The sequence below is a fragment of the Eleutherodactylus coqui genome, chromosome 9, assembly GCF_035609145.1.
Source record: "Eleutherodactylus coqui strain aEleCoq1 chromosome 9, aEleCoq1.hap1, whole genome shotgun sequence".
In the NCBI taxonomy this organism is placed as follows: Eukaryota; Metazoa; Chordata; class Amphibia; order Anura; family Eleutherodactylidae; genus Eleutherodactylus; species Eleutherodactylus coqui.
The window spans coordinates 86,351,402-86,364,978 of NC_089845.1; the positions used below are offsets into that span (position 1 = coordinate 86,351,402).

At 41.2% G+C, this 13,577-nt stretch overlaps 1 protein-coding gene across 1 annotated transcript in view; it reads left to right on the plus strand.

Annotated features, from left to right (window-relative positions):
* CDH2 (cadherin 2) overlaps positions 1–13,577 on the plus strand; it is a 299,078-nt gene that overhangs the window by 225,865 nt on the left and 59,636 nt on the right. The window contains exons 4-6 of the mRNA XM_066579647.1: positions 5,728–5,871; positions 6,737–6,892; positions 8,386–8,530. Coding sequence (XP_066435744.1) covers positions 5,728–5,871; positions 6,737–6,892; positions 8,386–8,530 — 445 coding nt within the window. The remainder of the gene's footprint in view (positions 1–5,727; positions 5,872–6,736; positions 6,893–8,385; positions 8,531–13,577) is intronic.

Consider the following 13,577-nt stretch of genomic DNA (forward strand, 5'->3'; position numbering starts at 1 on the left):
GTCCAATATTTGTGAGGGTAGCTCAACTTTTCCCCTAGAGATGATGTAGGGGGAAGAAAGGAACAGAGATGTTGAGTTTCACTGCCTGACCCTTTTGTTCCCTGAGAGGTTAGCACCACCAAAGGTGTTTAGCTGCAGCTTATCTCCCTAAATACCGAGGCGAACGTTCATGTGTATGGGGGAGCCTGGGGGAAACAGCTGTAGGATGAACCATTGTTCGTTTGACAGTTGTTCAAAATGTATGGACCCCCTTAGAAGTGCAGTACTCGTGAAAGAGGGACTGTCTCATGTGCTGGCTGCGGGAGTACTATAGATGTCTGCTGCTGAAGCCAAGTATATTCTCAACAGTTCTACAGAAACACATCCATTGTAAATGTACACACTCAAATATTCCAAGTTGTTTTGATGCCATCAAATTATTAAATTGTGTGTGTCATAATCTGTGTCAGAGTCCTGAATTGCTATCTGGGGTGAATCTCCAGTATTGGAAATCATTACTGGATGTGAGAAGCGAGCTGTGAGTTGAATTGATTAACGTGCTTCAGAATGTTTGAGATGCAAGAGTAAATGTATAACTACAGGAAAAAGAGAGCTGTTGTATGATTCCTACACTGTCAGGGTATGTCGCCAACCAATATTTTTATGCCAGTGTAAAACATCGTTAGCCGACGAAGAAGTGTTTGCTTGTCCGTTGGATGATCATGGACATATTCAGATGGGCCGATGTTTGGACAAATGAACAAAACTGCTTTTACACGGCCCAATATGAGCTGGTTGATAACCATGATTATGCCCTCTATTAGCTGTAATCAGCACTCATTAAGGTGATTTCGCATGGGCAAATAATCTCCAGCATGGGGACCAATGATCACAACTACAATTATTTATCCCCATACAGGTTGCATTCTTTGGCAGCACATCCCCCTTGTTCATGTGGGAAGATGTACTGCTGATGAGCAACCATTTTCAGGCCCGCCTAAAGATCAGGTCGGCACAGCAGCGATTGATCAGCCATCATGGACATATTCATAGGGGCAAGTCATCATTCAAAAGAATGTTGAGGCAAATGTTTGTGCCCGATCATCTACCCGTCCGTGTAAAGCAGCCTTACAGTATCTGCCGCATATGCCCCTGTGTAAACCGGGGAAGTGCTGCCCACAAATGCTAGCTTTTTGTGGGGTGAGCAATCATACTAATGATTTTTTCCCCCATTTTATAAATCCTCTGCCCCGTGTGAACAGCAGTATTGAACGGTGAACAATATACTATTTCTCATTTACCGCTCTCTAGAACAGGTAGAGAAACATATACAACACCTATAGGACACATACAACAGGTAACCATATTTCTATGTGGATAAACAGAAGAATATTCCATGTTGAGCTATCAGTGTAATGTGATAGACCAGGAGTAAAAAAATGGGTGTCAGTTATAGCATATGGGTTGATTGCACTTGTACGTGTTCTAGCTACTGCAATGGATAGCATTATCTTCTGCATCTTAAAGTGAAAAATCACTTTAAGGCCTCGGTCAGACGACCGTTTTTTGCCACGATTTGCGGATCGCATGACGGATGCGCATCTGCAAATTGCGTGACCGGGGCCGACGATTCGCCGAAAAATCTGCAGCTAGCAGCGTTTTCCGCAAAACGGGCCCGATCAAAGGAGCGCTGTCCGCCCATTGAGATTCAATGGAGCCGGCAATACAGCCGGCTCCATTGAAAGCAATGGGCTGCCGGCGAGCGCAGGATGAATTTTCGGGAAGGGCTTAAACATATAAGCCCTTCCCTGAAAACCATCCAAAAATGTGTAAAAATAAAAAAAATATATATACTCACCTTGTCCCTGCAGCCGGAGTTCAGCCGCGGCCGGCCGGCAGTTCTCCTGAACTGCTCTGTGTAGTATTCAGCAGGTGGGGATTTTAAAATCCCCGCCTGCTGAATGGGCTGCCTCTGATTGGTCACAGCCCTCACCAATCAGAGGCAGCTCTCGCTCACCCATTCATGAATTCATGAATGGGTGAGTGAGTGCTGCCTCTGATTGGCTGAGCGCAGGGACCACTCAGGGGCAGCTCTCAGCTGTCATTCAATAGCCGCCGGCCCCATTGAGCGCATATATAGAACACAAGGAATCGCAGAACGCAGATAGGCGCGATCTGCGATTCGTCGTGTCCTATAATTTATCGGACATCCGCATAAAAACATGTGACCGATCCCATTGCGAAGCAATGGTTCCATATATGCGCAGATCGCATGCGCATATCGCGCGAAAAAACGCTCGTCTGACTGAGGCCTCAAGGCTATATTCACACCTGCGTTGGAGGTTCCATGTCAACTGGTGTGGCTTCAACAAGTTTTTGGGGTTTTTTTAAGGCGAAATGGACCACGTTTTGTTTTGGTTTTGTTTCAACTTTTTGTGGATTGAACAACTATTTGTGTGAACAATTGAGCTTGATGGACGTGGGTTACTATGTAACTCTAGTACTACTGAGAGTGTATTATGGGATTACCCACTTACATGCTGTTTGCTCTCCTTCTGTAAAATGCTATGTTATCTTATTTGTGACACCTATATTTTAAGTAATAAGTCCATTCTTTTATACTTTGAAGACTCTACTTCAGTTAATACTAGGGATCCCAAGAGAACGAGATAGCTTAGCCAAAAACTAACATGTGAGCATAGTTTCTTGTCTGTTCTGAGAAGGTAGTCTTTTCATCAAGTTTTCAGCCTTTACAATTTATTTTCTTTTCTTTTGCTTTAAAGGGGTTGTACAAGCAAAAAACTTTGCAAGCCGCTCAGAGTTATGGCAAAACATAAAAAAAGTCTTACCACATGCAATGCCTTGTCACTGCTGTTCCACTGATGGCCGGTACCCCGCTGCTCTCTGCTTCATGCTGCAGCAGTGATGACATCTGACAGCGGGACATGTGATCCCTGCAGTTAATCACCAGCTTAAGTGAGTTGATGATTGGTTGCAGCAGTCACATGTCCATTTGTTAGTGAGATAGTTGTTGTTGCAGAAGGGAAACAGCAGTGGGGAAACAGGAATCTTTGTAACAGGAGCGACTGGGGATCGCGTGAGTTAGTAATATTTTCATTGTTTTTTTTTTCCAGGATGACCCCTTTACATTAACAGAAGAAATTAATTACAGTAGAAATTCTTATTTTTATATGTTTAACAAGTCACAGAAACTCTGGAAAAAAACAGATAGATGTGTATTTCAGACCGCACTCTGACCTTTGGCATTGTCTTGTTCTCACTTGTACTCAACCTAGCCTGGTGCATTTTCTTATCTAGCTATTCCCTGGATAGTCACAATATTGATCCCTTTACTGTGGCCTCCACGCATCAATCTAACCTCCTCTCCCTCACCTTTGTCTCTTAGCATGACACTCTCATCAAGATCTATGTTTTCCTCTACTCCTGAGAGTTTCCCTCAAGCACTTTTTTCATGAGCAGCTCAAAACACTATTGATGGCAGGCTTGCACCTATGGGGATCATGGACAAAGTGTACAGATAGGTCCATAGCTATTGCATGCGGTATCACATCAATCTAGCTTGGCCTACCTTATTTTATCAGGTTATTTTAATTTAACTTTCTTGGATGCAGCCTCAGGAACTGTACAAAATAATGCAGTTTCACAGATGAGATAACACAGTGACTCAGGCTATTATTTAATAGCACAAATCTCAGTGACGGAGGTGATGACCCGCTGCTTCTCTGTAAAGCCGGTCGGTTGGGTTTTCAGAAAACATCTGATCTACATGAACATTAATATACCCAATAATTAACAAATCAGTCACTAAGTAGTTATTGATCGCGAAGGATATCAGAAGTAATGTAGTATATATGTGTTCCAAAATTTAGCTATAAAGGCTTTTAATTAGAGATGAGCGAACGTACTCGGATAAGCACTACTCGTCCGAGTAATGTGCCTTATCCGAGTACCGCTGTACTCGTGCTGAAAGATTCGGGACGCGCTGCGGAGCGGGGAGCTGCAGGGGAGAGCGGGGAGGAACGGAGGGGAGATCTTTCTCTCCTTCTCTCCCGCTCGCTCTGCCCCGCTCCCCGCTGCGACTCACCTGTCAGCAGCGGAGCGCCCCGAATCTTTCAGCACGAGTACAGCGGTACTCGGATAAGGCACATTACTCGGACGAGTAGTGCCTATCCGAGTACGTTCGCTCATCTCTACTTTTAATCCACTATCTATTTGATCATCTTGTGTTTCCAAAAATAAAAAGGGAAACAAATCATAAAAATTTAGGGCTGCTTCTCATTTTTAAGATAATATACGTGAAAGTTTGAGATACTGCATATCATTTATGATACTCTATAGCAACTTGATGTTCGAAAGCAGAATCACCAGATGACCTCCACTGAAACTGTCCCAATGTTTCTGCTTTCCATTATGCCATCTCTCTATTATTCTGCTTGGCAATGTATAATTCAGTTGTTTAAAAGGTTTGTCCCTACATAGTTTAACACCAATATTGGAAATGAATCACTCAAACAAAGGGCAGAAGCTCTCAGCTAAGCGCTGTGTCCCTTCAGTTGTAATTGGCGAGAGGTGCACAGACTCATAGACTTTCTATTGAGCCCATCCAAGGAGAGCCAATTGGCTACAGTGTACAAATGAGTATTTTTGCCCCTTGATTTTAGCAATTAGTGTGAGTCTCAGCTCTCAGAACCCCACCGATCAAAACTTCTGGCATGTCACTAAGACATGTAAGAAGTTTGCGGAAAAGTTAGTTAATCTAAAAGTTATGAAACATGTTGGATTCAGACACCCAGCTATCACTAGTATCCACTGTAAAATAAAATACTTTGAAAGATATAAGTAAAACCCGTGTTATGAGATGACAGCTTGTCAGGTATTCTGTGCTAGAAACAAATTCCAGGCAAAGTTGCCGGATAAAGGAAACGTCATTGTGTTCAGATTGGCAGTACAGCAAAGCATTGTTCACCTTTCCCAGAAGGTGATTCTGGTGTTCTTGAGTTATCAAGAGTATAGATAGTGTATAGCATACAGTACTTTATTCTTCCACTAAGGCTACAAATATCCATGTCTCTCTCTGTTCTATATGGTTATATCAATCACATTTCCCACCTAGATGTCCAAAAATATGTTGGAGAACAATTATTTATAAAAAGTAAGAAACTCTGTTCCTACTAGACCCCTACTGCCCAATTCATCCTTCCTGCAGGAGTCTGCCTATCTGGGCCTCTTGAATCAGACATCAGTGAGGTAGATGAGCAACATGGCACAGTTATCTGCACTGCGCGACCTAATGTACCAGAGGTAGAATCACAATGATGCATGTCCCTTATAAGCAGATGTTTAATTGTGCAATGAACATCTTTTATGAACCCAAGTTCTATTGCATGCATGTATCAAACAGTGAAGAGAGCACTGAAGAGAGACTAAACTAGAGATCATTTATTTGGAAAATGGAATCACTATGCACACAAACGTTATCGGAAAATCAATAATGGCCCTTATATGGAACAAGCCAGAGCTTTCTCTTCTTTCTCTCCTCCATCTGTTTTCTGAAAATTCAGCGTAAACATAAATTAGATTAAGCTTTTAACTGGTGATTTTCAAGTCCATTTAAACTCTAACTGATAAATATAGATATTTAAAAATGTATATTTTTATCCTCGTGTTTTTTTCATCGTGCCCTTTCCAATTAAGCCAAATATTAACTTATATTTCTTCATTTTGCAGGGTTCTTTTGAAGTCAGAGAAATTAGATTTCCTCCACAACGTAAGCACAATGGCTTTCTACAAAGACAGAAAAGAGACTGGGTTATTCCACCAATTAATGTACCGGAGAACTCAAGGGGATCGTTTCCTCAGGAATTAGTACGAGTACGTATTAAAATGAAGAACTTTATTTTCGACATTTCCCCAGTAACCACCAGCATCATGCATTAATAGCGTATAGCAAATTCTCATAACACTTAAATATCCGCCTAGACCTTTTCAATTCCTAAGCTCTTCCAATACTAGCTAATGACACTCCATGGATGTCTTGTGGGAGGGGGTGTCATGTGTGTAATAATAGGGAAAGAAGAAAATACAAAATGTTCATTTCCTATTAATTATTGTAAAAGAATGTGCTGTGAAATGTTCTGCAGTGAAAGCAATTGTGTAACAATCATTAACCCCGGATAATCAGCATTCCATTTTAATTGATTCAGTAAAAGTGCATAGAGATACAGTAAATAAAATGACATAGAATTGTTCTGTGCACTGCCTCTATTGTTTTATTTACTAGGCTACTAAAATGCCAAATAAATATGAAATCAAGTATTAGTTCTGTGTAATACTATAGATCATAGTAACAGCAGTTTATACCTAGAGTCGCTACTTGATAATGCGTTCAAATTACGATCGCCCATGAGAGACCATTGGACGTTGATTTCATCACAAGTTGAGGCGGTGGTACTTTGGGGGATCACTATACAACTACAACAATAGAAGTAATAAAAAAACTCCTTCATCCTAAAACAGGGCTGTGAGGTCTTACCGGCAGGAATTGTAGTGAAGCATAATGTACACAATGGGGTCGTCATTTTTATGGCAGCTGCCCCCGATCTGAAGTGAATAAACATTACAAACCTTGATCTACATGGTGCATTATGAACGTCAGAATGGGAATTGCTCTTCATTTTTTGTCTTGCCTGTCGTTTTATCTGAACCTTCTCACTGATTTCCCTCTTTTACTCTACAGATCAGGTCTGATCGCGATAAAAGCCTTTCCTTGCGATACAGTGTGACGGGTCCAGGAGCTGACCAACCACCTATTGGCGTGTTCATTATCAGTCCCATTTCTGGACAGCTCTCTGTAACCAAACCTTTGGATCGGGAACAGATTGCAATTTTCCATGTAAGAGTTCTTCTAGACATGTCAGATGTAGTATTATTGATGTTTCATCCTTTGTAAAGTAGCAGCTTTTGGATTTCAATTTGAATATGTAATATCCTTTGCTCACAGTCCCCTCATTTGGCCTTATTAGCTAAAGATCAGTTTTTCTAGGTTCCATTGTCTAGTTTGGAGTTTTCAGTTCTGATAAAATGATGTGCTATGAAAAAGTATATGTCTTATTATAGCAAACAGTGATAGAGAAAACCTCCTGCAAGCATTTGATCGAGAAGGCTGTTTTTGCTATTACACATTACATATCCCCACCAGCTGCCACCATTACTTATTTAAAACGGAAATTCAATCCGAACATCATTTGTTTGACATGTCATATAAACATGACAGACAAGTACAGTGGGGTTGGTCAGTGCGAATACCCATACACTGTTGGGAGCTAAGTGCCATTGATTTTCTAGAGCCAGGAAATCTCTCAAATCTATATGACATGTCATGAAAATGATTTGGGCTGAGTTGGCTCTTTTAAAAACACACGTCATCGACTTCAACACAAATTCCAAAAACTTAGGGTTTGTTACATATTTCAGGCTAGTGGATGGATAAAATGCAAATGATCCCTTTTCGACCCTGTGGCGGACACTGCATACAGAACTGCTGATGTATAGCGCAGATGAATCCTAAAATAATAGAGCCACTTATCTCAACTTGTATACAGCTGTTTCATGCTTGTTAGTCCTCATCAGTACAAGATATAGAAACCATGGATTTGTGGAGTAGGGCTTTGGGGATGAAGCCAGACAGAAGTTCCAGTGTCAGTGCGCTATTTTATCAGAACGCATCACAAAAATGCTACTATTATAAAAAGTGGCAAAAGCAGCAGCTGGCAATTTTCTCTTGCTGGAACTCTATCCCCTAGAAAACAATTGTTATTTAACCAAGCCTTTGAAAAAGGAATTTTCTAGCACCAGAAAGGCTGCGTTAAAACAGAGTTCACATTACCCACTTTCTTCCATTGCTTCCAATCATATGTCATTTAGTTTAAATTGACCCTGGATCTACTATTGATTACATTTGGAGCATGGAGTGTATAAAAACTGTGACATCGACCACGGTTCCATCATATCTACGAGTGCAGTCAGTCTTCAGACACTGTGTATTATTTATTGCATACGTGTTTTTGCTTTCTCTTCCAATTTCTCCTATCGCCCTCTTGTTTCTGCACATTGTTTTTTTTTTATCATAAAATCCACTCATGTAGTGATCATACCGAGCACAAAATGACAATGCAATAGAATACAGCATAAAAAAAGATTTGTTCAGAGCATCCATTATCCAGTTCTGTAGTTACTGTGCTTGAATTGACAGCAGATTCACTGATATTTCTAAATAACTCATCTGGGACAGGATATAGCAGTGTATCACTGGGACAACCATACGCACAGTGTAATCTTCTGCATCATATTTCTGCCGAAAACTGCCATATAAAATTGTTTTTGCAGCTGAGGGCACACGCAGTGGATGTAAATGGTAACCAGGTGGAAAATCCCATAGACATAGTGATCAATGTAATAGATATGAATGATAACAGACCGGAATTCCTGCACCAAATTTGGAATGGAAGCATTTCTGAAGGATCAAAGCCAGGTAAAAAAAAACTAAAAACAATTTTGATATATTGCTTCCTCTTTTTTATGGTTTGGTTCTTGATTATTTTTAACCTTTTCACATTTAATTTTGTATGTAGAAGAATAGTCAAGTTACTTCTGCAGCATAACAATTAGCCCCTCAGTGACAGAGGATGTACAGTTATGTCTTGGGTGTTCGGGGTTTAAATGGAAGGGGTGTCGGTTGTTTCTTATAGTTGATGCCCGCTGGTAACAGCCACGATCAGCATGAGCGCTGACCACAGCGGGTAATCCTTAAAGTGCAGACTTCAGTTTAGACAGTGGCATTTAAATCTCCTGATCAATGCAATCTCAAGGTGCCGTTCGGTTGCAATGAAAGCCTGGGGCCTTCTGAAGGCCCCCAGCGTTGTCATGGCTGATTGCCTATAAAGCCATGCCTGTACCATAGCTCGATCGAATGGCTGTCAGATAGCAGTATAATATATTACATGGTATTACATTAAAGTGCATGAGCAATCAAATGATCGCAAGTTCTAGTTCCCTGTCGGGTCTTTAAAAGAAAAGAAAAAGGAAAAAGAAAGAAAATTAAAGGAAGTAAAAGTTTAAGAAAAAAACCCTATTCTCATATTTATAATGAAAAAAAATTAAAATAATAGAAAACAAAACACATTTGGTATCTTTCGTTAAATCTGAACTATCAAAATAACATATTTTTTGACCCCTACAATGAATGTCATCAGAAAAAAAATATGCAACGTCAAATTTGCGCTTTTTTTTGGTCTTCCCATCTAGAAGAAAAAATTTAAAAGGAAGCTATCAGAAAGTTGTATGTACCGTAAAATGGTACAAATAGAAACTACAGGGCGTCTTGCAAAAAACAAGCTCTCACACAACTACATTGAAGAAAAAGTAAAAAAGTTATGTCAGAAGATGGTGGTAAATTTTTTTTCCCGGAGAATATTCAGTTTTTTTTAAAGTAGTACTGCAAAAGAATTAAAACAGAAGAATATATATATATATATACTTTATATATATAAAGTTGGTATCCTACTTCTACTGACCCACAAAATAAAGTTATTATTTCATTTTTGCCGCAGTATGTACACCATAAAATTGAAAAATACAACTCATCCTCGAAAAAACAAGCCCTCAGGCAGCTACATCGATGGATAAATAAGAGTTATGATTTTTTGAAAGTGAAGAGGAGAAAATGAAAAGAAAAATAAAGAAAAAGGGCCGGTCCTTAACCCTTTAAGGACATGGCTTATTATGATCCGAAGGATGCAACGACTTTAGGGGGATTTTCAAAAGCCATACGTTTTTTATTTTCCCGTCGACGTGGGCATATTAAGGCTTGTTTTTTTACGTAGTGAATAGAGATGAGCGAGCATACTCGTCCGAGCTTGATGCTAGTATTAGGGCATTAGGGTGCTCGAGATGCTCGTTACTCGAGACGAGCACCACGCGGTACTCGTCTCGATTAAACGAGCACTGACCATTGAATTCAATGGAGCCGGCAATACAGCTGGCTCCATTGAAAGCAATGGGCTGCCGGCCAGAGCGGGATGAATTTTCGGGAAGGGCTTAAAAATATAAGCCCTTACCTGAAAATCATCCTAAAATGTGTAAAAAAAAAAAAATGTCAGCATAAAGATCGTTCTCCTCTGCCATAGCTGTAACAGCTGTGGCAGAGAAGAACGATGTTAGCCCATTGAATTCAATGGAGCCGGCAATACAGCCGGTTCCATTGAAAGCAATGGGCTGCCGGCGAGCGCGGAATGAATTTTCGGAAAGGGCTTAAAAATATAAGCCCTTACCTGAAAATCATCCAGAAATGTGTGAAAATAAAAATGCAGGCATTCTCTTCAATGGAGCCGCTGCTGCTGCCGGCGACTCCATTGAAGACAATGGTCCGCTGGCGCACCTGAATTATTTTTCAGGGAAGGGCTTTCCATATAAGCCATTCCCTGGAAATGAATTAAAAGTGATTTAAAAAAACAAAAAAAATAGATACTCACCTCCCATCAGCCGTGTCTTCTCCTGCTGTCCCCTGCACTGTGGTGCTGAACTGCTGATCTATCACCAGCCGGGGAGCACCTCAGCCAATTACATTCAGCTCTTTCAGCAGGGGGGGATTTTAAATCCCCGGCTGGTGATAGATCAGCAGTTCAGCAACACAGTGCAGGTGACAGCAGGAGAAGACGCGGCTGTGCCCCGGCAGCTGAAGGGAGGCGAGTACCTATTTTTTTAATTTTTTTTTACTATTTTAAAAGGCTTTTCAGGGAAGGGCTTATGAAGCCCTTCCCTGCAAAGCCACTAACAGCTGCCGGGGCTCAGCGGGGATTTCTGCCGCTGTCCCCGGCTCTGTAGCGCTGCTGAGCTATCAGCAGCTGGGGATTTTAAATCCCCGGCTGCTGATAGCTCAGAACTACAGAGCCTGGGACAGCGCTAGAAGTCGCGGCTGAGCCCCGGCAACTGAAGGGAGGTGAGAATTGTTTTTTTTTTATTTTTTGCACTAATTTAAATGGCTTTTCAGGGAAGGGCTTATGAAGCCCTTCCCTGAAAAGCCATTGACAGGATGCCAGCAGCAGGATTCTCTACCGCAGCTGTCATGTGTGACAGCTGCGGTTGAGAACTGAAGAATTCCTTTTGCTGCATCTACCACAGATGTGGCAGATGTAGCAGCAGGGAATTCTTTTAACTAGCGGGGGTGAAGGATACATCTGCCACATGCGGCAGATGTGTTCTTCATGCCCGCGGGGGTCACAGCAGCGGCGGAGAGGTACGTTTTTTTTTAGTAATTTTTTGTTTTGCACTAAAATCTTTCTTTTTCAAGTAAGGGCTTATATTTTTAAGCCCTTCCCGAAAATTCATCCCGCGCTCGCCGGCAGCCCATTGCTTTCAATGGAGCCGGCTGTATTGCCGGCTCCATTGAATTCAATGGGCTAACATCGTTCTGCTCTGCCACAGCTGTTACAGCTGTGGCAGAGGAGAACGATCGTTATGCTGACAGTGGGGGGGGGGGGGTCTCACTCTTGCCACTATTGTGGCTTAATAGTGAGACCTCGGAGCCCGAAATGCAGCCCTGCATGTTGCTCCTCGCCTGCCTTATCCATTTCTGTGTTTTTTACATGACTTTGGTGATTTGCTAAGATTTTCACAAATGAAAACCTTAGCGGTGCACCAGTCATATACAAAAATGCTCGAGTCGCCCATTGACTTCAATGGGGTTCGTTACTCGAAACGAACTCTTGAGCATCACTGAAAGTTCGACTCGAGTAACGAGCACTCGAGCATTTTGGTGCTCGCTCATCTCTAGTAGTGAACCCATTTTATTGGTAAAATTTTTGTGCATATATAATGTATTTTAAAACTTTTATTTATTTTAAAGCAGGGAGAGAAAACATCAATTCTGGCATTATTTTCTTACATTTTTTCTGTTGGTGAATACAGTTATGACAATACCAAAATTATTTTTTTTTCTACTTTTGCCCAATAAAAACCTTTTTTTTTGGAAAAAAATGTTTTTCGACATTGTTGCATTCTAAGTCCCATAACTTTTTTATTTTTCCATGGACTAAGCTCTCTGGGGGCTTGTTTTATGTGTGATGTGCTGTAGTTTCGATTGGCATGAGGTTATGGTGCATAGGGTTCTTTTAAATCAAACCAAAATGAAAAAAATAAGCATTTTACCTAAATTTTTAGTTGTTTTTTTTACAGTATTTACCATGCAGGATAAATAACGTGTTCAATTTATTGTACTGGTCATTACAGACATGATGATACCAAATATGTGATATTTATTTATTTTTTTAAATTATTATTCAAATAGGGAAAAGTGCACATAAAAGGGGGGTTTTGGTTGGTTTTTTTTTTTACACTACTTTTTTTTTTGCATTTTTATGTCCCTGCAGTGGACATGAACCACAACAGCTATGATTGCTATGATAATGCATTGCAGTACTTCTGTACTGCAATGCCTTATCACTTTTAATAGCGATCATAGGCCATAGCAGGCCCGGACACTAGTATCTGACTTCTGGCTGCCATAGCAACACATCAATGACACTCCCTTTGTGAACTTTTTACATGTCGTAATGTGCCTAGATCACGGTATTTAGGAGGTTATCAGCGGAGAATGATCCCTGCTAATGCAGTGGGAGGCCGGCTATCAGTCACAGTAAGCTCCAACTGCGGCATCCACAGGATTTAACTTTACATCCTGTTGCGGTAAGTACACTGCAGCCAGGACGTAAACATATGTCATGTGGCGTTAGGGATTAAAGGGGTACTCCAGTGCAGGATAGAAGATTACTAGGTGATCATTGGGGGTCGACTGGCAATCTCTGATGCTCTCATTGAAATGAATGGGAGCCCCGGAGATAGCTGAGCACTTGAACACAACTATTTTTGGCACCGCCATCGAAGTGAATAGAGCGGTGGCTGAGCGTGCATGCTGCCGCTCCATTAATTTTGCAATTTTGTATCAATGGATACGAAATCCTTGTTCTGGTGATCAGTGAGGATCCCAGTGGTCGGACGCTCACTAACCAGCTAGTTGCTCCAATACTATGGATAGGTGATAACGTAATCTTATCAGAATCTCCTTTTGAATAAAAAAAACAAACAGTTTTGTTTATTCTAGTCAGCAAAAGAGTCATATAATTGTATAAGTTCAGCTCTTTCAGCAGGCGGGGATTTTAAATCCCCGGCTGCTGATAGATCAGCACCACAGTGCAGGGGACAGCAGAAGAAGACACGGCTGAGCCCCGGCAGCTGAAGGGAGGTGAGTAACTATTTTTTTTGTTCTTTAAACCACTTTTACTTGATTTTCAGTGAAGGGCTTATATTTAAAGCCCTTCCCGGAAATCAATTGCCGGCAGCAGAATCCTCTATCACAGCTGACATGTGTGACAGCTGCGGTAGAGAATTGAAGATTTCCTCTGCTGCATCTGCCACAGATGTGGCAGATGTAGCAGCAGGGAATTCTTTTAACTAGTGGGGATGAAGGAAACATCTGACGCATGCAGTAGATGTGTTCTTCATCCCCACTGGGGACACAGCAG